This window comes from Hemicordylus capensis, chromosome 1 (genome assembly GCF_027244095.1).
Source record: "Hemicordylus capensis ecotype Gifberg chromosome 1, rHemCap1.1.pri, whole genome shotgun sequence".
In the NCBI taxonomy this organism is placed as follows: Eukaryota; Metazoa; Chordata; class Lepidosauria; order Squamata; family Cordylidae; genus Hemicordylus; species Hemicordylus capensis.
In genome coordinates this window covers 111,726,057-111,751,551 of record NC_069657.1, presented here as the reverse complement: position 1 = coordinate 111,751,551, position 25,495 = coordinate 111,726,057, and the positions used below count along the sequence as shown (strand labels likewise).

At 43.5% G+C, this 25,495-nt stretch overlaps 1 protein-coding gene across 9 annotated transcripts in view; it reads right to left on the bottom strand.

Annotated features, from left to right (window-relative positions):
- The window catches only part of HIPK3 (homeodomain interacting protein kinase 3), a 109,912-nt gene that overhangs the window by 26,936 nt on the left and 57,481 nt on the right, over window positions 1-25,495 (bottom strand). For all 9 annotated transcript variants that reach the window (XM_053264558.1, XM_053264586.1, XM_053264564.1 and 6 more), the window contains 2 exons: window positions 2,846-2,969; window positions 757-876 (listed from right to left, as the gene is read on the bottom strand). In XM_053264558.1, coding sequence (XP_053120533.1) covers window positions 757-876; window positions 2,846-2,969 — 244 coding nt within the window. The remainder of the gene's footprint in view (window positions 1-756; window positions 877-2,845; window positions 2,970-25,495) is intronic.

Below are 25,495 nucleotides of genomic sequence, written 5' to 3'. Positions count from 1 at the left end.
ATACATGGACACATTGTGCACCTGGTACTTCCGCTTACTTCTGGTCCGAGGAGCGGACAGGGCAGCAGGGAGGTATGCGGCCACCCGACTGGACTGGTTGAGGCAAGGACATGCCCTTTCTCTTGGTGCTGCTCACCTGCAACTGGTTTTTAGAGGCATCTTGCTACTGAGGCTGGAGGAAGCTTATAACCACCAAACTAGCAGCCATCGATAGACCATTCCTCCCATGAATTTGTCCAAGCCTCTTTTAAAGCCATCCAAGCTAGTGGCCATTCCCACTTCCCATGGCAGGGAATTCCATAGATGAATTATGCACTGTGTGAAAAAGTACTTCCTTTTGTCAGTCCTAAATGTCCTGGCCTTTAGTTTCACAGAATGACCGCTGGTTCTAGTGAGGTGATTAAAAATGGGAGTTATATTAGCTACTTTCCAGTTCTCTGATACAGTGCTGAATGTAGGGACAAGTTACATATTTTTGCTAGGAGATAATCTCAAATGTGCAACTGCTGCTCTCCTAGCAAAATTACGTAACTTATTCCTACAATCGGGCTCTGTACCAGAGGACTGGAAAGTAGCTAATTTAACTCCCATTTTCAAAAAGGGATCCAGGGGGGTCTGGGAAACTACAGGCCAGTTAGCTTAACTTAAACGTTCACATAATGTGCCACCACATTCAATTCAGCCCTATTCCTTAAAGCATACAGCTGAAAAGCATACAGCACAGCAACACGTTGCCTTCTCAAAGACTCTCATTACCTTTAGTCTCCAACCAGAATGTGGTGCATCTGTTTCTTTACAGAAAAATCTTGTCGTCTTTGTTCCAATATTCAGCAACTGCTCTGCAGGCAAGCCTTGTGTTTGCGAAATGTAACGAATCTGGGAGGAGTAAAGAAATATGGTTTATTTTTCAATCACATTATACAAGGGATGTGCAGAACATTTCAACGGTGAAACGTTTCAGATCAATATGGGTTGTTTCGAGTGTTTCAAGCTCTAAATAGAACATCCTTTAAATAAAAGGCCTGTTTCTAGCTCAGAGCAGAATAATGGTTTCAATCAAAACATTGTGATGTTCTGAGCACCATTTTGGAAGCCTATTTTCCCCTTGCTGGTTGGTTTTCTGGCAGTGGATTCCAATTGGCTTGCAATCTCCTTGGTTCTTGGTTGGCTTGTTATCATACAAATCAAGTGTTGTCACAGGCAACTGTGCCCCCAATGGCTGGTGAGGAGGGAAGAGGGCAACAAAAGGAGGCAATTTCGAAATGTATTGCAAAAGGACTGGGAGAGAGAGAGAGTCCTTATATTGTACCTCTCTTGAAGAAGAACAGAATACATCAGCAGAATACATTAGAATACATAAGGGGGAGGAAGGAATACAACAGAGGAGGAAGGAAGGTTTGATTTTCTTTTCTCAGCACCAAGTATACACAGGAGGACCTCTGTATTCACGGAGGTTCTGTTCTTCACAATTACTGCACAAAAGGAAAAGGAAAATATCAAGTCATTAGGGCAATGGCATTGCATGGGAGTTAGGTTCCCAGAGGCCTGAAAATCACTGAAAAAATGGGCAAAAACTGGGTGGGGGGGGGGACACATGAAGTAGGGTGCCCTCTTTTGCTCTGCGGGCCTCCAGCGATGCTCCCCAAACGTCAAAAATCCAGGCTTCCCCCATGAAAAATCACAGGGAGATTGTTTCTATGGGGTTTTTACACAAATCAGCCACAAAATGGATCCTTTTCTTAAAATGGCAGCCAGAAATGACCTCTGAACCACCGACCCACGGATGTAAGAATTTAACCCCTTTCAACCCATTTTTTTCTATGTATGGCAAGGTCAGGTGTGAATTACCCAACCGCAGATACACAAAATGGCAGATGGCGAATCCATGGATAGTGGGCTTTGCCTTTAATATGCTCTGCTATTGCTACTATAACTATCTGGTTTTGCTAGATCTCAGATTGACCAAGGCAGAATCTGGATGACTGCCATTCTTGAGTTATGGTTGGTTTTGTTTGTGAGCTAGTGTTGTGGTGAGAAGAGTGGGAGAGGGAAAGATTGATTGATTTCTTGATGATTGCTGTGATGAGCTCAATGTCTGGCCTAGAGACTAACTTGTGCCTCATTCATCATTCTGCAATCTTCATTGCAAGGTGTACTCAGTCAAGATGTAGCTGAAGTTGCTCTAGTTGAGTTTATGGCTATGTTTGCTGCCAAGTAAGGGTCCTGATGTGGCAGCAGTTACACTGCTAGGAAGTAAGGAGTCATAATTGTGTGTCAGAGCGCAACTTGTGCCAATGATGTTACTGCAACACAGCCACTGTGGCTGGCAGTGGATTCTGAGTCGGTAATTCTTTTTTGGCTATTTTTGGACTGTGTTCAAAATGTGTGCTCTGTGTTGGGAGGGACAGATTCCCTTATTGTGTGCTTCTGCAGCGAATTTCAAGGCAGGGTTACAAAATGCATTGCAAATTGCAATGCACAACTTGTGTGTGCACACTGCGAGTGCAGCTTGTCCCAGCCATAGGGAACAATGAGGAAACTCGAAAACACCCTATTCATCCCCCATTAGAAGCTCCTAGGAACACCAAAGAGGGTTGGGTGGTAGGCCTGATGGGTGTTGCCTACTACCCAACTCATAAAAGAAATGGTGAGGGGGGTGATTTTAAACAAATTTTAAAGCTTTCCCTCAAACCCCCATAGATCCTATGGGGGTTTGGGGGAAAGGGTAAACATTTGTTTAAAATTGCCTTCTTGCCCATTTCAGTTGGGCTTATTCCCCATATAAGTGTGCACAGGACTACATCCTTTTTAAAAGGTACCATAAAGTACTCTAAAGTTTGACTACCTGGTCATATTCAAGGGCTCCTGGATACAGTGGCCATCCAAGGAACAGTTCCGCAATCACGCAGCCCAGTGACCACATGTCTATGGCTTCACAAAACGGCAAACCTAATATGATTTCTGGTGCTCTGCAAATAAAATAAAGATGGTTATTCAATGTATTGCAAAACACAACTTGATTTATGACATTTTAAAATGTGACAAGTCGTATCACCATTGCCTTTTTGCTGCTACTCAAGATACCTGCCTTTTTCATTAAGTCCACACCTTGCCTTAGTATGCAAACCATGCAAGTTACAGCCAACTGAATCTGCAAATTAGGTGTTGTCCTGCCTCACCATTTGGTGCAATAAGTAGCCATTCTTCAATTAGATGATGTCTAGCATAAACCCCTCAAAAAGCCTTCATTTACTCTGTAGTAAGTCTATGCAGGGTTTATTTTATTTATTTATTTTTACATTTTATATCCTGCTCTTCCTCCAAGGAGCCCAGAGTGGTGTACTACATACTTAGGTTTCTCCTCACAACAACCCTGTGAAGTAGGTTAGGCTGAGAGAGAAGTGACTGGCCCAGAGTCACCCAGCAAGTATCGTGGCTGAATGGGGATTTGAACTCAGGTCTCTGAGGTCCTAGTCCAGGACTCTAACCACTACACCATGCTTGCTAAGTGTGTAAATCTGCACTGCATGTATTGACTGGTCTTGCAGCAGTATTCATAAAACCCAAGTCATTGAAAATAATTCAGTAGTAAATGAATGCTAGAAACAAACAGGGCAAAAGAAACAAATGGGGGGCAAGTGTCAGAAGAAATCTCACTTCCCCATGTGAAACTGGTTATTAGCACAAGATAGGCTATGAATACCGATTTACAACTCACCCAATTCCAACACCTACAGATGTCCCTCAATATTTGTGACCCTTTTAAAGTGTAGCACTAGCGGGGGAAACGCGGTGGGAGGGATGAGAGCACCCTCCCCCAACCTTAAAGGTACCCCCCCATTTCGAACTGCCCATCTTTCGAACCTGTTCGGAGGCCCATAAAAGGACCTCCAAACAGGTTCGTGCACATCCCTATCTTCCACAGTTTCACTTATTGCCTGTATACCAATTTAGTTATTGTGCAGGATCATTTTGGTTATTCATGAGTCTACCCCCAGCTGTAACTAAGGCGAGCGGGCGAGCGGCAGGGGGGAGGCTGGGCGAGCGGGCGAGCTGCGGGGGGGAGGGCGGGCGAGCTGCGGGGGGGATTTCACAGGCTCAGTACACAACTGCACAGATGCTCTGAGTAGGGATGGGCCCGGCCAGTCCAGAGACCATTGAAAAGGCCTCCAGACCGGTGGTTCAGTTTGGGGTGGGGGGTACCTTTAAGAGCGGCGGGAGGATTTACTTACCCCTCCCGCCACTTTCCCGCTCTCTTACCGTAATGTTCAAAGTAATTGGGGTGGCAGGATACCTCCCTGCCGTCCCTTCCCTGACATTGCTGGGAAAACCTCCCAGCAGTCCTTTGCGCGTGCATGTCACAGAGACGAGCGCACGCTTCACGTCTCTGTGACGTGTGCGCGTGCACAAAGGACTGCTGGGAGGTTTTCCCAGCAACGTCGGGGAAGGGGCGGCAGGGAGGTATCCTGCCGCCCCAATTACTTTGAACATTACAGCAAGAGAGCAGAAAAGCGGCGGGAGGGGTAAGTATACCCTCCCACTGCTCTTAAAGGAACCTCCCACCCCAGTGCCGGACCACAGTTGGCGGTTCCGTGCACACCCCTAGCTCTGAGCGGGGTCAGCTAGTAGGAATTAAAACCTTATTTCCAAACTGGTCCAGCTGACATTTTTAGCAGGGCGCCATAAAAGAAAGATGATCCATTAAACAGCTTAATGCTGGGAGGAATACCAAGGACAGGTGTTATTTCAGAGAACTTCAAAGTCTTGTGCCTGCTAGAAAGCACAGCTCTTTTTAAAACCATGTATGTTTCATCTCCAAAAGTGGCATAACTATTGTGCTCAGGAGTACTCCCACTAAAAGCCAAACATGGTGCTAAGAAAAATTATCTTTCTTGTGGTATGTTGAATTTAAATAGCTTAAATATTTCTGAAGTGACAAGAGTAACTATTTTTAAAACACACTTCTTTTAAACAACTGGGGGGGCCCCTCCAATTCCAAGAGCAGTGTGAGAAATATCACATGTCACCATTCCAGAGACTTCTCTAGGTTTTCACACATGAAACCAATTTGGAGAAACTTTACTCTGACCAACTGAAGTAAGATAACCAGTTTAAATAATGGTGCCACACTCTGAATAGCTGTCATTCATTCCATTTGTTTTTAAAAGACAGAAAACTTTAAAAAAAAAAAAAAAGAACCATGCCCAATTGCAAAACAGATACTAATATATCTTTAAAAGAGAAGATGACCCCTGCATACCATGCAGAGCTGACATTTTAAAATATGATTGCTTTGAAGTATGCATAAATAGGAGCATGTTAGGCAATAACTGAAAAAGTTTCACCTTATTTGGTGACTTAGAAGTAATTCAATCAGACTAAATCGCTGATGGAATACAAAAACTTAAAATAATGATTGAATGAGCTTAAAATCTTCATTATACTAGTAAGAGAGGATGCCTAACATTTGTAACAGATTTTACGAAGCTAAGATTGTTCTGTACAAAACCAAACAGAAATGGTAAGTGGGCAAATGTTCATTAAGAACACTACTTTGCTTTTTTTTTTAAAAATCAAATTTTCTAAAAATAACCAACTTTTTGTGGTTTTCATCCCAATACTTAAAAAATAATAAAGCACTGGGTCATTTTCATATAAAAATCTGTTGCCCGAGGAGCATAAACTACACTCAAAATAAGCACATAGAAACATATTATGTTTGACCACAACAGATCTAAATATCAAGTAGAAAATAATGGATACACCAAACTGCATCTGTACAACGCATCTCCCCGCTACTACATTAAAAAAGACAGAGCACAACAAACTCTTTTAAAAAACAGGCTCACCTACAGATCACCACTCCAACTTGATTACAGCCAAAAAATAAGTGTGGTCTAACAAAGCAAATGGGCAGCACGAGGAGCTCAGTTGTATCTAGGTTTTACGTGTAGTAGATTATAGGCAGGCAAGCCTCTTTTATCCACAACATTCTACCACACAAGTAAACCTTGGGAAGATCTCTCCAACTTCTCTGGTACAACAACCTCTATTGGCAGGTCCAGAGAAGCAGCAAACGTTCTACAATAATCCCGCCTTTCATTCTTGAACTGGTGAAGGATGTTAGCCAAGTAGGGAGATTGAGAAACAGAACAAATGTACATATTTATCTTCCACTCTCTTCCCACATGCAACTACCCCATTGCCTCCTCGAATGCAGAGGTTTGGTGTCTATGCCAAAGTATTTCTCTTCTGACTCCCAACAGCTTATGGCAGGTAGATGTTGGATGCATATGGAAGTTTGTAAATCCACCAGGAAATATGCTCTCGCATACGTACTGGGGCCTGTAAGGGAAACTTGCCAAAATGGCTCTACAATGTTGTTGTGGAAGTCCCTCAGTAGGCTGCAGAGCCTAAATGCTATAAAAATGTTTATTCAACCTCCCTAAGTGGCTGCCAATAATCCTCAAAAGGTTTTCTCTTCCAAATTTGGCTTTCCACATAGGATTTTTAATGCCATTTATGAGCCAAAAAAAGACCCAAAAATCATATCATCCAAAGGAAACAGGTTTCTTTCTTTAGTCAACCACATCAAGCCATTAAATAATATCAAGTTCAGTAAACAAAAACCCTCCTTTTAAGATGAGAGTCAAGATGATTTAAATTTTCACAAATGCTCTAAAAAGAATGGAAATGATTAAAGTTCGAATTTTAACTGCTGTGCCATATACACTGCAAAGACTATGCACAGCCTCGTATATTATGCTTGCATTAGATATGAGGCTCCATGCATCTACTTGGCCTTGGTCTTTCAGCTGGACAACTGGTTGAAGGGGATGCATCTAGGCAGAAATTCAATAGGTGAAGTTCCTCCAATCACTTGCTAGAGATACCACTGATTAATTTCTGCCTGATGCATCTGTACAAGGGATATTGCTTCCCCAAAATGCCATCTATATAGTAAATATCCAGCCAGAAATTCAACAGGTTCCCAATCTGGCTACAGTCACTTCCTACAGACCTACCTGAGCGTGTATCTACAGTATGTGGCAAGAGAAATTTGGAATAAAAAGGTTTTTGTGACTTGTTCATGGCCACTTGGGGAGGTACAAGGGGTCATTTATAGAATGTAGGCTCTACAGCCTACTGAGGAATTTTCACAATGACATCGTGGGGCCATTTTGGAAAGTGTCCCCTATAGGTCATGTGTATGTGAGAGTATATGCGTCCTGGTGGTTTTGCAATCTTGCATAAGCATACTTCTACCTACCATATATCACTCATAGCGACAGCGAAATATTTTTGCACTAAGCTTCCAAACTACTCCTTTTCTTCAACTTTTATAAAGAAACTAGTGGGCGCGGGCGCAGAACATCTGTGCGGGCGGGCCGAGTCCCGCCACCACCAACTCCGTGCTGCCGGGCTGGGCCGGGAGAATTATATATATAGATGTTAGCTAGATAGAATTTGCAGTGTCAAGTTATGTGTCATTACTGGAAAATAGTATTAAAAAGTGGACTTGTATATGGCATATAGGACCAATTTTGTATTAACTAAACCAGTTTTCTTAGCAGAGCTTGGAAAGAGATGGTCTTCATTATTTTCTTCTCAGTCCTCTAAAACTGAACTCCCCCAGAGAGTAAGAGACTATAAATTCCTTTCCAATTTCCATGTGTTCACATAATAGAAGGATTTCAGAATGATGTCATAATGACATAGAACCCCAAAGAGGATATGGTCTTTACTCTGTGGGAAGCTCAGACATTTCTTAATACTCTTGTATACAAGGCCAGGGGCAAACAAATTAAATGAAGGGGGACTGATCAATACGTTAAATGGATGTTTGAGGCTCTATATGCTACCAGCACTTCCCCACCTTCTGCATATGTGAATTCTGTCCTCTCTCCAAGAAGTTTAGGAAATGGTATATGGGATTATTCCAATGTTATCCTCATAACCACCCTGCAAGTTAAGTTGAGCTAAAAGGTAGTGGCTAGTATTCCAATGAAGCATACACACTTAGAGGGGTTGCAAGGGCATGATGGAGCCCTTGCTCAACTTCCCCATTTCCCCTCTACAAGAGCAGGAAAACGTTGCTGAGCCCCTCAATGACTTGCTTCTAATCTTAGACTGCTCTTGCAAAGTGCAGGTAGTGCTTGGAACTTTATGGCTCTTGTCAGGATGTCAGCCAGTGACTTAGCCAAAAGATCAGCCAATGCTTCACAGCTGACCAGTGATTCGAAACCAAGTTTCCTCAGCCCAAATGAAACACCATACCTATTACATCACACTGCCTTGTGGCAAAGTTCCCATGGCAATCAAAGTCCTCTAACCTTTCACTTTGGTGTTCACACCAAAGAAAATTGGGGGTAGCAGAGGAAAGTCAGGTCAAGCCACACACAACATCCCACTGAACATACACAGTCTAGAATGTCCAAGAAGAAACCCCTGCTAGCTTGGCAAAGAGGGACCTTTTAATGTGACGATTCTCTTTATTTAGCAGGGGGAGAGTAACTGGCCCTATCCACCCCCAGCACAGTACCTCCAGTGACTGTTGCTGGTGTCTATCTTATCTTTCTTTTAGCTTGTGAGCCCTTTGGGGACAGGGATCCATGTTATTTATTTATTATTTCTCTGTGTAAACTGCCCTGAGCCATTTTTGGAAGGGTGGTATAGGAATCGAATTTTTTATTATTGATTATTATTTCTTGTTTACACAGTCAGATAGGTGTTATTGACTGGTTTGTTTTATCCAGACATGGAGTCCTTCCCAAGGCCCTGGGATGGCTGAATTTTATCATCAATACTGTTGGTTATTATAGATGTCGCAAAATATAGGCTTTTTCGAGTACAGCTGCTTTTTGTAATTGGCTGATAGTGATTTCTGTGGCCCCTGGGGTGTTGAGGTGCTCTTCAAGATGTTCTGGAATTGCACCTAGGGTGCCAATTACCACTGGGATTATTTTGGTCTTTTTCTGCCACAGCCTTTCAATTTCAATTTGTAGAATCTTTGTATTTGGTGATTTTTTTCTATTTCTTTTTCTTCTATTCTGCTATCCCGATATTGCTATGTTGATTATTTTAACTTGTTTTTCTTTTCTCTCAACTACAGTTATATCTGGTGTATTGTGTGGCAAATGTCTGTCTGTTTGCAGTCGGAAGTACCATAATATTTTTGCATCTTCATTTTCGACAACTTTTTCAATTTGATGGTCCCACCAATTTTTGGCTACAGGTAGCTTGTATTTTTTGCAGATCTTCCAGTGTATCATCCCTGCTACCTTGTCATGCCTTTGTTTGTAGTCAGTCTGTGCGATCTTTTTACAACAGCTGATTAGGTGGTCCACGGTTTCATCTGCTTCTTTACAAAGGCGGCACTTGCTGTTTGTTGTGGATTTTTCTACTTTTGCTCTTATTGCATTTGTTCTTAGTGCCTGTTCTTGTGCAGCCAGTATTAAACCCTCTGTTTCTATCTTCAAGTTGCCATTCTTAAGCCATTGCCAGGTCTTGGTGATGTCTGATTTTCCACTTATATTGTGCAAGTATTGACCATGCAGTGGCTTATTTTTCCATTTTTCTGCTCGGTTCTTGACTTTTTCTTTCTTGTAAGCCTGCTTTGTTTCATTGGTGTTAAATAGTTTCTCATTATTGACCATTTGAAGTGCATCTTCTTCACTGTCCTTGATATATTCTTCAAGGCCTCTTTTCTCCTCCTCTACTGTTTGAAGGACTTGCAGCATTCCTCTTCCACCTGAGCTGCGAGGGAGGTATAGCCTATTGACATCACTGCGGGGGTGCAGAGCATGATTGATGGTCATTCTTTTCCTGGTCTTATGAGCTAGCATCTCTAGCTCTGCCTGGGTCCAGTCTATTATTCCTGCAGTGTATTTGATAACAGGTATAGCCCAGGTGTTTATGGCGTGTATGTTGTTCCCACCATTGAGTTTGGACTTGAGGATTTTTCTAACTCTCCTGATGTATTCACTTCCCATTTTTCTTTTAACTTCAGTGTGTGCGATGTTATCCGCCTGGAGAATGCCCAAGTATTTGTAATGTTATTTCTCATCCAGGTTCTTGATGTTGCTTCCATTGGGCAGTTCTATTCCTTCCATTTTTGTTATTTTCCCACTGTTCATTATTGATGCAGCACACTTGTCTAGTCCAAACTCCATTGCTATATCGCTACTGAATATATGGACAGTGTTTAGCAGTGATTCGATTTCTGACTGGGACTTTCCATACAACTACAGATCATCCATGTACAGCAGATGGTTTATTTTACTTGATGTTTTAGATGTTTGGTATTCAAGGCCTGTTTTGTTTAGCATTTGTGAAAGTGGAGTCATGGTGATTACAAACAACAGAGGGGATAGTGAGTCCCCTTGGAAAATACCTCTTCTAGTTGTTTATGAAGGTTTGTTACGTGTTTAAGCCAAAAGCCATGCAGTTCATCGTCACCTGGTGCAGTCCAATTTTTAGTTTTCTTTGCTCTTTCACTTATTAATTCTGGTGTTATTATTAGATCTTGCATTTGTTTGTTAAATTTTTCGATCTCTTTCACCCAGCCTGCTTTTGTATTATAATCTATTGGATTGTCCCATAATTTTCCCCAGAATTGCACTGTTTCTTCTTTATTTGGTGTTTCTACGTTTCTTGCAGTTGCTCCTTCTATGCTTTGGTAGAAACGTCTCTGATTTGACTGGAACTGGAGATTCTGCCTGTGTTGTGTAATTCTGGCTTCGTATCTGCTAATCTTCTTTGACACTGCTGTTATTTGCTGCTTTATTATTTCCAGGACCACTCTAATTTTCCTTGAATCTAGGTGGTATTTTTGGATCACATACTGTTTGGTGTTTTCATTCTTCAGGTTCTTGTCTTTCATATATTTCAATTTACTAGCATCTGATCTAAGCCTGGCAACTTTATTTTCTAATCTAATCTTCCATTTAGGTGATGTACTACTTTCTTTTTTTACAGGTCCACTGATCTTATATCCCAGCTCTTGTGTTGTTATTGTTGCTGCACTGTACATTAGTTGGTTTGTTTCCTGCAAATTATTGGTTGTTATTTCTGCAAGTGCAGCATTGACATCTTTTAATGCCCGAGCAAGTTGTTTTTTGGCAACTGTTTTTAGCGCTGGAAGTTGAACCCTGGTGGTTGCGTGGTTCATGTGCTCAGTTATTTTTTGCTTTAGTTCTTGTTGCTTTTCTGTTAAACGGCATTCAGGTTTTTGAGGTGAAGGCAAAGGAGAGGTTGCCTGTTTTTGATTTTGAAACAGTTCAGCAACAGTGGCATCCTCTATTTCCAACACCTTCTCCACCTGCACCTGAGCAACTTCTTCAGTTGCTCAGGCACGGTAATTCTTCTTCCATATCTTGGGCCTATGTTGCTCTTTGCAGTTCTTCCAGCTCAACTTCTGTGAATACTTTATTTCTTATTATGAATCTTCTCTGGTCTGCTAGCCTTTGTTCTGTTATTTCTGTATCTGGATGTTTCTCTTTCCAAATTTGGTACATTCTTTTTAAATAACCTCTTCTAGTTGGACTAGACTTGTACTAGCAGATCATTATTTCCTTGTTGGCATTTTTCGTATATATTTTTTCGGTTAAGCGATGTTTCTTCCAGTAACCTTGAAGTCTCCAGCCCTGGTTGCTCAACTGAAGATCCTGAGTCCTGTTGCCTACTTGCCACCAGATGTCCAGGGACGCCAGCACCTGGTGCGGTCCTTTTTGACCCGGGTGATGACCGATCCGGTATAGATTTATTAAAGTTACGTCTCACCATATTGTTGATGGGATAGGCACTCTTCGTCTGGCTCCTCTGGTGAGACCTGTCCAGTATGGTTGGACCTCTGGCATAGCTCTTACCTTCCTCAGAGCACGCAAGCCCCACAACCACGCCAAGGTAGTGCCTCACTGGGGGAATTATTATTATCATCATCATCATCATCATCATTATTATTAACAGAGCAAGCACTAGCTTCTTAATGTTTCATTATTATTATTATTATTATTATTATTATTATTATTATTATTATTATTAAGAAACATTAAGAAGCTAGTGCTTGCTCTGTTAAGCGTTCGGAAATGTTGCTTTCCTAACATATTTTCATAGTAGTCCAACTTATGAAGGAAGGGTTGGTGATAGTGGTGTGCACGGAACCGCCGCGGCGTGGTCCGGCACTGAGGGGGGTCTACCTTTAAGGGCGGGGGGGTAGAACTTACCCCTCCTGCCGCTCTTCCCCCTCCGGCGTTGCATTTAGGAACCAAGTTTCTGGGGCGGCAGCGTTCCTCCCTGCTGCCCCTGCCCCCATCATTGCCCAGAAGTCTCAGTAATACGATCACGCATGTGTGCGTCGCAGCGCGCGCGCACCGCCTACGTCACACGCAGCATGCACAAGAGACATGCAGAGTGCGTGTGACATAGGCGGCGCGAGCACGCAAGGTGGTGGCAGGTGCGTGCACGCTGTGACGCACACATGCGTGATCGTTTTACTGAGACTTCCGGGCAATGACGGGGGCAGGGGCGGCAGGGAGGAACGCTGCTGCCCCAGAAACTTGGTTCCTAAATGCAGCGCCGGAGGGGGAAGAGCAGCGGGAGGGATAAGTTCTACCCCCCCCTTAAAGGTAGACCCCCCCAGTGCCGGACCGGTCCGGTTCCGAACCGGTTCGGAGGCCTCCAACATGGCCTCCGAACCGGTTCGTGCACATCCCTAGTTGGTGATGATTACAGACCCTCTATTCTTCCCAGAGTACTGCTGCTTCTGTACAGCTATGGCACTTTGATAGGATCCAGTAAAGACAGAGACCTCCCCCACTCATGCCCCAGTACTGCTTTCCGGGACAAAAGGAGAAACTCTGATACAAGGGAAATTATTATTTGTGCAACAAAAGATTTAAGCTGGGGAAAGGAAAGCCCCGGTTTGCCTGGACTGAAATGGTTCTTTGCTCTACTGAAAAGGAAGCAGGTAAGGCAATTGCTTGCTAACTGGGGGTGGTATCTAATAGACAGAGGGGTTTCTTCACCTACTGAACACAAAATAAACTTCTCACTCAGTACACAAAAATCTCATATGAGAGAGTGCTCTGGTCAACATGAAGCACGAAAGATGGCTCCAAATTCATTTCTAATGTCTACTGTCAGTGAATAGGACAGCCTCTGTACTTTACCGACTAACTAGTAATTCATTCTCACAGTAATAAGTATGAATTCAGATCAAGTCCAGAATCAACCCAGAGGGCTGATTATGTTTTAAATGTTATGTTTTGATTATGTCTTAAGTGTTAAAACATTACGTTTTAACATAGTCCATGCTAGAAAACATTATGCTTCCATGCAATTTACACAGTGAGATTATATCTTAAAAGGAAGTATGTCCTAAAAACATGATAATTTGTTAATCATAATGTAAACCAACACACATCTCTCACTTTGTTCATTTGTCCTGTTTTGCTCACAGGTGTCATAAATTAGGAGGTTTGAAACGAGAGAGTGGTATGTGCTAAAAGGGCAGAACCACAGGTGGGTGTGCAACCGAACAGCACAAGTGCCCCCACCACCTCCACAGCTGCTGCTTATATGAATCTATCTATCCTATTTCCAGAAGAGAATGAGGAACTCTAGTGAACTGCAGTTAATAAAGGTCATATTTTTTAGTAGTGATTAATCTGTCAGGGCAAGGTAACAGCTCTGAGTACCTAAAGCTCAAACCTGAAGGCTGGAGTATAGCTCTTGACGTTTCACCCCTCCCCCCCACCCACTTTTTTAAATACCCAAACTAGCCTTCTTTATAGTGAGACAAGTAGGTAGGAATGCCAAGAATACAAACTATAACCACCTCTCATTTAAATGAGGTGGTACTCCAATCTAACAATTATCTAGTTCGCATTATACATATATATCACATTAGGTGCAATACAATTTGAATAACTGACAATGTTTCATTGGTGACAAAATTCACCAGAAGCTCGGGCAAAAACAGTAACAGCACACACACTGTGTAACTCAGTGGTGCCGTGTCCAAAACTTTAGTATTCCAATTGTTTTAAAATGCTATTTTACGTTGGTTTCTCATATACTGGAGTTTAAGATTTTTCGAAAATCTGAAATCTCTTGGCATTTCAAATAAATATTTTTATTTGAAGACCCTGTAATCAGTAGGAGTTCCAAGATGAAACCCCTGGTAGGTGCAGAGGCACTAAAAGTGATAAATATTTCTCCTGATGAAAGAAACAGGTTAAAATCTACCTAGGACACGTGTGAGCAAGAATCTGAGAAAGAATCTACGAAAGTAAAGACCAATAAGGACTTTGAAGGAACCACAAGGATTGTCTTTTACATTTTTTCCCCTTCATTATATAGCATTTTACATGCATAAAGCAATTTTGGATACAATATTTGACCTTCAAGTAACAACATTCAGGACTCATGAAATAGAAATTATCTCTCCCACAATTCTCTCAAAATTCTGTGTGTTTCATCATTGTATGTAAATTTATTATAGGAGGTTTAATTGATTACTTGTGTTAAAAACATTTATATATTTGTTCAATTGCAAATGTTAATTGAATTGAAAAGATTTATTGAATTGCAATTTTGGTATAACCCATTTTATATGATCTGTGTGTGAGTTTTGGAACAGATAACTATACACGGTGCATATATATTTCTTTATGTATATGGTCTGCTTTCATGGTCTGTGTATCCTCGAATTCTTTACCTAGTGAAATCCAAAACAGATAGTGAGGCGCTCCAGAAGGATCTCTCCAAACTGGGGGAGTGGGCAACAAAATGGCAAATGTGGTTCAATGTTGACAAGTGTCAAGTTGCACATTGGGACGAACAACCTCAGCTTCAAGTATACGCTGATGGGATCTGAGCTTGGGACTTTCTGAAAGTTTGTACTTTCTGAAAGAGGCATCACCTGTTTGGTGATGTTTACAGAATCTATTAATGCTTGAAAACCCTTTTGTGCAAGCACAAAAAACTGTTTATTTACATGTTTCTCTTTTTTGTGCAGCATCACACATTCCTTTGCTTAAAACTGAAGGCCAGTTCATACATTTGAGCCTAGTGAGAACCTTCATATAAATGTAAATAAAACCATCACGTATGCACACCCACAAGCAAACTGATGTGTCAACAAAGTAATTATGAAAATAGCTGAAGCCATTCCCATTATCACAATGTCAGCAGTCAGAAGATGTACCATCACAGGAAGAATAACTGTTGCTAAATGCACCCAGATAATCTAGCCCTATGGTATCTACTGCAACTGGCAGCATTTCTCAAAGTCTTCAGGCAAAGCATCTCTCCAGCCCTGCTACTTGAAATCCTTTTAACTGCAGCTGCTGGAAACATCCGCATGTACTCTACAACTGAGCTGGGGCCACTCCATATTTGGGGCATACTCCAAGTATTCCTCCCTCAATACAGAACGTATAAATCAGGCGCAGTCATTGCCAAAAGCAGGGAAAATCAGGCAATAATTTCAACTTCAGTGCATTACATAGAATGAGATATTTAACAGAGGATATATTTACACACACTAAAATGGTGTTTACATGCTCGATGGTCAGTTTCACAAGCAGTTATGCTGCTCACATGACTACTGTATTTCCCTAGGAAAGGCTCTCCACTTAGCTGGATTAACACACTATTGATAGCTGGATTCCAGAGCAATGCGATACTGTCAAGTCATCATTTCCAGAACAACCCTATCAAGCTCTTTTCTCTATTCAGTACAGTATGCATGCCTATTAGATCAGCTTATCATGAAATTGCTCCGCAAATGCAGTTTAAAACCTGCTCCAACGAATATTCAAGAGATGCATGACTCAGGACTGGCTAATTAAATGAAACCCTGCTGTTCATCAACCGTTTTAAAAGGCATAATACAGAAACTATCAGTGTAAACCAGCCAACATCAAGCTCATAAAATCAGTGACACTTGTAACTACACTGTTAAGCCATACTGATTTAAATGAGATTTAAGTAGTGGTGTAGGACACCTGCCCATCTTGATTTTGAATGGGTGGGAATTTCCAAGCCTTCTGGGGAAACTCTTGGGAATTCTGAGGAAAGTCTCGACTTTCCCCCCAGTACTCAGAAATACCATGGGCAGGAGTGGGGAGACTCTTCCACCATAACCTACACTTCTGCCAGTATACCTCCACCTATTTCCTGTATTTATTATTTATTTATTTATTTTATATATCACCCAACTCCAAAGGCTCTAGGCAGTTCACAAAAATACAATAAAGGTAAAATAAAACAAACTGTTAAAACAATTTTTAAAATATTTAAAGATTACTAAAAGCCTGGCTTTAAAAAATGCACCTTAAGGGCTCTTTTAAAGGCTGGTAAGCATGTTCAACCACAAATGTCTACAGGGAGTGCATTCTACAGCACTTTTACTTGTACTTGACAAGTTGGAGTGGAGGGAAGCCAAATATGCTGGTTAAAATGACTCTGCAATGATGGCGTCTGAGAATTCTTGGACTTCTGAGCATACTGCTGATGGGAACTGTTTAATATTATTTTTAGTAGGACTTTGTTTAGTATTATTTCTCCAGTCAATGAGCCAGAAGCAACACAAACTACACAGCTCCTCAAGTTCCCATCAGCAATGGAGGCTTCAAGCATGCTCAAAGAAGAGATCCAAAATGGGGAGTGGGCCTGATTTGCAATGGCTCAGAGATTTTCTAATTAGGAGCCATTTCAAAAATAAATATGTCCCTTTTCTGAAGTCTGCCACCATAACCTGTTTTAAGCATACAAAACCTTCACAGAACTGTGCCATGCCATCTCTCCCTAAGCACATTATCTGTTATGGAAAACAACTCTTTATGGCAATATTCAGGCAAGAGAAGCTCATACAGAATCTTTGCTATAGCAAGAAATCTCCTACATGTGACAGGCAAAGTCAACTTTTAAAGTTGTATGTTAGTTTACTCATTCAGGACATCTGTGTGTCACAAACAAGCAAAATAAGCAATTTTGTAAATTGCCACTCATCTGTGGAGAGCAATTATCTCCAGACAACCAGACAGAATCACTTTACAGAAGTTTGTTCTATGTATTTCTTATTTTAAACTACAATTGACTAACAAAGGTATCTATAGATAGGCAAGCTAGTAAAGTTCAAACCGGCTAGTAATTTTATGGACTAACTTTCAAGTTGAATATATATAATGTAGGAGCAGATTCTCAATCAAGTTTTCCTCTTTATAGAAATCAATTCCATTTGAGAATTTTTGCATCCATCTAACTCTTGCCAGTAATATTTCAAAAAGAGCTTGTTTACTTTTTTTCTCTACTCACCCAAAGTCCTACTTTTTGCTACATACCACTGTTCTAAATTTCAATTCCCAAGTCTCTCCACCACAGACGTCTATCCAGGTCAGGGCCTTCAAAGCTAAAACTGGTCCAGCTAAGACAGTGATCTTCACTTTTTTTTCCAAGCAGTGGCCACTTTGGCAAAAAGAAAAGAAAAAAAGAACACAAAGGGAGAGCCATTTCCCACTGTGCTGACCTCTACACAGCACTGTCATTTTGTGACTGCTGGGATGGCCCTTTAAGAGAGATGGGGCCCTTTCAAGAGCTCTATAGGGAAAGCCCAAGAAAGGGCTACACTTCTCACCACGCCATGCACACTTGCCCAGATGGTGCAGGGGCTCAAGAGGGCTCCATTTCCATTAAAAGGAACCCCCCGGTGCTGGGCAAAATGCAGCAGTGCACGGATGCTGGTCATCTTTGCACGCTACCAGGCTTTGCTAAGTAGTCAGGGGGGCACAAATTGGCCCACACTTAGGGATGATGGGGACCACCACTGGCCCTCAGGCCTTACAATGAAGAATCCCCACTGTTCTGTTGTAGCTGGAGACAGCACAGTGGAATGCTCAAGGCCATGCAAGCATGCTCATTTTCTTTTTTAATATTAAAGGATCATTTGTCCTTTAAAGCCAAGAAAAGAACCAAGGACACACATGTGCATAACCAACAGAGGCAATGATTCCCTAGCTAGGAGCAATTGCTTGTTTTCAGCATTGCCATGAGCCTTGACTCATTGACTCAGGGAATGGCTGCTGTACCAATGCAAGATCAAATGCAGCAATTTTTTGTGTTTTGGTCCTATTCTAGTGTACAATTTACTGCAGTGATCCATTCAAACTTCGCGAGGAGTTTACGCTGACACAAGCATGCACTATTGCTCTATAGAGGTGTGGTTCATACCAAAATTCTTGGGACTAAGCAATAGAAGGTTCGAAACAAAGTTCAGCATAGGCACATATCCCATACGAGTAACTGCACAGAACGCAGAAGAAAGCCTTATCCTGGACCCTGATGTAAGCAACATTGCTCTCTTGTGCTGTATTCAAGTTAGAAAAGGTTGCATCACCTTTTGAACAAGTTCCACTGTAAGCCCCCAAAATGTAAAATAAATTCAACATTCAGCAGGCAAAAGATTAAAAAAAAAAACCTATGTATGGGTAATAAACTAAGATGGACTGCAGGGTAAGTAAGCATATTTTTAAATTAATCATATACCACCTGAGAGAGAGAGAGAGAAAGATCATTTTCAGAGCTCTTACTATTTATTGGTAAACCACAGAAGGGGAAACAGCTGCTGTCATGCCTTACTAACTTGAAGAGCAGCGACTATTGCCTAAGAAAGAAACTGTTGGTCTTACCATGAAGTGTTCTTTTTTACAGCCAAGATCATCCTCCAAAGTATGGGTTGAATACTGAGCATGCTGCAGACAGGACCAATCAACAACTGCAGGCGTGGCTAGTTTACTGTGTGGGAGGCAACCCAGCCCCAGTTCCAGGACTGATGTGCTCTCAGAGAAATAGGAAAAATTATATAGTTAGGAACAAGAAGGCAAGTGAAGAACAAAAAGAAGAGGGGGGGCCTACAAAGCTAAATGCCTTGGAAGTCGCCCCCACCCAAACACGTCCTGCCAAAAGGAAACTGTGAGAACAGAAAAAAACCTGATGAGCATCCTAGGGTGGGCCGGATGACCTCCTCGGTTGTGAAAAATAACACTTCATGTTAAGACCACTGTTTCTTTTTCCACAGCCAGAGGAAGTCATCCTCCAAAGAATGGAACATACTCAAGCCAAAAGAGACAGGGTGGGACCCAAACCAGATGTGACTTAGACCACCTGTTGAAGGATAGTGAAACCAAGGGCCGTCTGAGTGGAGTGAAAGGTGGAAATCTTATAATGCTTTATATATATAATTCTCCTGGGTGTGCCAGGGAAAAATGCATCCCGGCAGCCCAGCTGATTGGCTGGGCTGCGGGGGCGCCTGATTGGTCCTGGCGCACCCAAGAGAATTGCCTGGCTGGGCGGCTGCAGAGGAAAGGTGGCGGGCCCGGCAGCTGCGGCGGGCCAGGCCGCGGTGGCAAGGCGGCGGGCCAGGCCGCGGCGCAGGCGGCAGCAGCGGGCCAGGCCGTGGCGGCGGGCCAGCTAGAGGCACAGATGCTCTGTGCCCGGGTCCACTAGTGCTTTATAAATAGCAGAAAAAGTGGTTGCCTTGCAGATTTCAAGTAAGGGCATATGGGCGGTAAGTTGCCGACGTAGCCACATTGTGGGCAGAGTGCACCATAATGCCGGAAGGTATGGGCAGGCCAAGGAACTCATAGGCGAGGGCGATGCAGGATTTTATCCAGGCAGCGATTGCGGTTTTGGAGACCTTAGAGCCAAGAGTTGCCTCTTGAAAAGAGACAAAGAGAGAGTCTGAACGATGGAAGGGTTTAGTTCTGCACAAGTAGATCCAGAGGGCACGTTGAACATCAAGTGAGTGCCATAATTTTTCTTTAGGATGAACCGGAGATAGACAGAAGGATGGCAGAACAACGTCCTGCAATCAGTGAAAGGTACAGTTGAACTTCAGGAGAAAGGTAGGATCGGGCTTGAGGATGACGACATCGGATTGGAAAATGCAACATTCTTTGCGTGCAGACAAGGCCCCAAGTTGGTAAAGTCTCCGAGCAGAGGTAATAGCCACTAAAAATATGACTTAAAAGGAACGAAAACAAAAATCTATTTCCGACAGAGGTTCGAATGGGACCTTGGTGAGGGCATCGAGAACTTTGTTCAGGTTCCATGTGGGGAACCTATGGACAGGTAGAGGAGCCAAATTAGTCACCTCCTTCAGGAATCATTGAAGGTGGGGATGCAGGTGTGAGGAAGTGGAAGAGCCTAAAGAAAGCACCAAAGATAACGCCCAAGTCTGATACTGCAGCGTACTGGGGCGGAGGCCCATGTCAAGCCCTGCTTGGAGAAAGGAAAGAACCTCGGCAACAGCAGCTGACAAAGTGTCGATACGTTTCCTGCATGCCCATCTGGAAAAAGCTGTGATTAGTCGACGGTCTTCTGGAGACCAGGATGGTTTCTTGAACTAAAATAGAGTAACCCTTCTTTGCTAGGAGCCCACATTCAATTTCCAGGTGGCTAATTGGAGCCACTGATGATCCGGGTGGATGATGAAACCCTGAGAGAGGAGATCTGACTGTGGAGATAGGTGCCATGGTGGGGCGACTGATAGTTGCAGAAGATCGGAAAACCACAGTCTCCATGGCCAGAATGGGGCTATTAATATGAGCTCCACCTTCTCTAACCATAGCTTCTGGATGAGCTTGGCTATTACTACAGTCGGTGGGAATGCATAAAGGAGGCCTGGCGGCCAAGGGGAAGTCAGGGCATCTACTGCTTCCGCTTGATGGGAAAAGAAGCGTTAGAAGAATCTGGGAAGGAGATGGTTGATTGGGGAGGCAAAGAGATTGACTAAGGGTAGACCGAAATGATATAAGATCTGATGGAAAACTTCCCGGTGAAGAGACCATTCTGCCAGGTCTGACGGCTGAGGCAGTCAGCTTGAATGTTCGCTGTGCCCTGGAGATGTTCTGCTACAATCTATGTCAAGTGTTGTTTCGCCCAACTGAAGAGCCTGTCGGCCTCTTTCATCAGAGTATATGCCCATGTGCTTCCTTGACAATTGATATGCGATTTGGTAGTCGCATTGTTCGTGCGTACGAGTACATACATGCGGTGGACCATCAGGAGGAACTGCAGCAGGGCCAGTCACACTGTGAAAAGCTCTAACCAATTGATGTTGTAACCCCTCTCCCGTGTTGACCAGATTCCTTGAGCATATTGACCGTTGCAGTGAGCACCCCAACCCACCAAACTGGCATCCATGGTCACCAGGATTCGACACAGAACTGTGAGAGGAATGCTTCTCGACATGACTGATGACAACGATCAGCGTAGAAACTGCTAGATTACAGCTGGTAAGGGAATCTCTCTGTGTGTGCCGGCCATGATGTCCTCCTGGAAGGAGAGGAGGAGCCACTGAAGAGTGCACAAGTGCCAGAGGGTCCACAGAGTACACACTAGACATGCAGTCATGGACCTGAGCAACTGAGCTAGGGTCATCAAGTCTGCCGACATCGTGTGGAGCAGAGGTTGGATAATGGAAATCAATTTCCAGTGTCTCTCCAGAGGTAAGGAGACGGCTGGTGGTCGTGTGTCAAAAATTGCTCCCAGGTGTTGGAGAGTTTGAGATGGGATGATGATGATGATGATGATGATGACATTTATATCCCGCTTTTCCTCCAAGGAGCCCAGAGTGGTGTACTACATACTTGAGTTTCTCTTTCACAACAACCCTGTGAAGTAGGTTAGGCTGAGAGAGAAGTGACTGGCCCAGAGCCACCCAGCTAGTTTCATGGCTGAATGGGGATTTGAACTCAGGTCTCCCCGGTCCTAGTCCAGCACTCTAACCACTATACCACACTGGCTCTCTTGAGGTGTGAATCTTTTGATGAGGTGACTCTTTTAATGGTTTATCAGGAAATCGTGTGAGTCAACGATAGGGAGGGTCTTTTGCACGGCAAGCTGGGCCTGATGGAACGAGGCTGCTCGAAGGAGCAGATCATCTAGAAATAGGTAGATATGGACCTGGCACGTACAGAGATAGGCGACTAGGGCAACCATTAGCTTGGTGAAGACCCTCAGAGCTGATGACAGGCCAAAGGGGAGAGCCCTGCATTGGTAATGGTGGCCGTTGTATGCTGATCTGAAAAACCTTTGGTGGATGGGGAGGATAGGAACATGGAGATAAGCCTCGGTCAGATCGATAGAGGCCAGAAAGTCCTCCTTCAATATTGATTCCTTGTTTGACTGAAGGGATTCCATCCAGAATTTCCTCTTGCGGATGAATTGGATGAGAGAGCTTAAGTTCAGGACCGCCCTCCAAGATCTGTCCTTTTTAGGGACTAGAAACAATAGTGAATAGACACTGTGTCACAATTTGGTCAATGGAACAGGTTCGATGACATTGATCTTAAGGAGGTGCTGAATAACCCAATTCATCCAAAGCCATTTGTCCGGATGTTTCAATTTGGGAGACCTGGTGATCTGGTCTGGAGGATGAGACTAGAAGTCCAAGGCATATCCATGGGAGACAGTGGAGCGTACCTAACGATCCTGTGTAGTGGCTTCCCACTGTGGGTAGAAGTCAAGAAGCCTGCCTCCCACTGGGAGGAAGTCATTGTTTTCTGGGTGGGTGGGTGGAGTTAGGGGGGAAGGGTCGGGTAGGAAGGGTCGGGTGTCTTCTCTGTGGGAAGACAAGGCTGGTCTTTACGACCCTCTGAAGGGGTGAAAGGAATGGGCATCAGGCTGAAAGAGCCCACGAGCATCCCTGCAAGATGACGGAAGGGCCTTCTTCTTATCCTTGGTCTCTATGAGTATCGGGTCTAAGGCGTCGCCAAAGAGCCAGGCACTTGCAAAAGGAATAGCTGAAAGGTTAAGCCTAGACCTGGAATCAACATTCCAGTGCTTAAGCCATAAGGAAGAGTGAACTGCTACTTCTGAGGCCATCGCCTGAGCTGCATATTAAATGCAATCGAGACTTGAACCTGCCATGAGGGCAGTTGCTTTGGCGAATTTATTTAGACCCTGGCGGACCTTGGTCAGTTCAGGCGAAACCATAGTGGCAATCTATTTCACCCAGAGCTCTGGCAAAGATGGAATTAGCAGTGGCCGCTTTGATGACCATGGCTGAGTGGTTCTTATGGAGCAGCATATCCGACTTACAATCCTCAGGGGAACTTAGTTGCTCCTCCCCTTCCTTGACAATGACAGATGCAGTTAACAGTTAAGGACTTGGGGGGTCGACTGTGGGCACTGCCAGGAGAGATGTGACTTCTGGAGGCAAATTGCAGTGTTTCTTAGGAATTCTTAGACGAAGCAGGGGCTGCCCATTCAACTAGCATAACATCCTTGAAATGAGAGAGGAAAGTGACCGTAGCCGTAGGAATCAAGCTGGAAGAAAATACACTATGGTCAAGAGCAGGTGTAGCCTGAACGTTTTCAATAGGAGCTACATCATTAATGGTGCACCTCACCTTAGAGAGAATAACTTCAAAATCAAATGATGAGAATGGGCAATAAGAGGCTGGGATCGGAGTCGAGGTATTCTCATCAGACATTTCCCCCTCCCCCTGAACATGTGGTGTCATTGTCCCCACTCAAGCCTGCCTCATGGACAGAGGGGGTGTTGATCGGAATGGGTCAATGAACACTAGGAGTATGGAGAACCTCCGCTGGGACTGGCAGGGTGGATCTCGATGGGATAGCTGGGGGAGGTCGCTTGGGTGAAGGGACCTCCTAAAAGAAGAGGAGAGGTAAGGCGACCTGGGCCTCTTCTTTCTTCTCCTCGGTATTCTAGCCCATGGTTGAAAAAGGCCCCTTTCAATGGCAGGAATAGGCTGCCTGCTAGAGCTGGATATAGGGGAGGAGAAGCGGGAATGAAGCCCATTAGTCCTAGTTGCTATGGGATATGTGGGCAGTAGAAGGATAGGCAAGGCTGGAAGAGGCACATGGGCTTTGATCAAGGCTGAGCACTGGCGCATGATGAAATCACCCAGCCAAGCCGTGACGTCAGGTGTGAAGCCCAGGGTAGGTATGGTACTCACATCTGGTGGGTATGTAGACTGAGCTGATGGCCCCGATATCAGGAAGGGCTGCCCAGGATGCAGAGCCGCAGGCTGGTTTGGGCACTGGGTGCTCCCAAACCGGTAGAACAGGCTCAGCTGGAGGCATTGGCACACCTTGACGAAGCAGCTCTGCTGGTAACGCAGGCAGCACGTCTTCCTGAGGCAGTTCTGTCTTCTTCCCCAAAGGGTCGGAGGAAGGACTCCTCTCCGGCATGGCTGGGATCTCGATCACCTCCTCAGGCAGGGCGAGAGGAGGGATCGGCTGCAGAGAAGGGGACCAATCGCCCTGGTTCAGTGGCAAATCAGTATCTCCCAGGTCGGCGTCAGGCAAGCAACAGGGCTGGCGTGTCTCACAAACAGCTTGGATCAGGAGCCTTTTACTCAAGAGTACTGCCAACGCAGATGTCAAGTGTGCTTTGGTTGAGGAAGAGCTGCTTTGATCAGCTTCTTTCAAATGTTTAGTTTTCTTTTTTGATTTTGTGTAGTCTTTGGGGGGAGGTTCTGAGCAGGCAGGAACGGCTTGCCCCTGTAGGGTGTAGTGTTCTCGAGGGGGGTGGGGGACAGCCTCAGCTGGGTACCCCGACGGAGCAGTACTCAAATGAAAATGCCTGTTCCTATGATCAGATAAGGGTCTCTCCGAGAGGGAACCCTCTAGCAGAGCGCCCGTGTGAGTGCGTTCCATTGAAAAGTAAGGGGAAACTCTGGAAGGAAATAAAGATAGACTTATGTAGATGGAATAGATTGAATTTATCGTTAAGTGGAAGAATTTCTGTTATCAAAATGAATGTTCTTCCTAAAATGCTATATTTCTTCCAGACAATACCAATAATAAATACAATGTCAATTTTTGATCAATGGCATAAAGACGTAAAGAACTTTATTTGGTAGGGCAAAAAACCAAGAATAAATTTTAAAAACCTAATGGACGATAGGAAGAGAGGAGGGTTTGCGTTACCGAATTTTAAGTTATATTTTGAAGCAATATGCCTAAACTGGATGAAAGAATGGATTATATTAAAAAATCCAAGACTGTTAGATTTGGAAGGATTCGATATAAGATATGGTTGGCATGCATATCCATTTTATGATAAGGTAAAAGTAAATAAAGACTTCTTAAATCACTATGTTAGAAAAAGCTTATATATGGTATGGATGAAAAACAAACTTGTGTTAGAACCAAAAATTCCACTTTGGGTATCTCCACTGGAAGTTATATCTAGAAAACAGAAAAATATGCAACAGACATGGCCTATGTATCGACAACTGCTTGTTCCCCAAGGTGCAAAATACAAACTTAAAAAACTAGATCTTATTCAGGATTGGAATATTTCTTGGTTTCAGTATCACCAGATTAGCGCCTTATTCAAGCAAGATTGCAAAAAGGGTTTTAATCAATCTAAGTCAGAATTTGAACAACAGTTGTGTGACAAGGAAGACAAACTAGTTTCTAGGATGTACGATCTGTTATTATTGGAAGAAACAAGAAT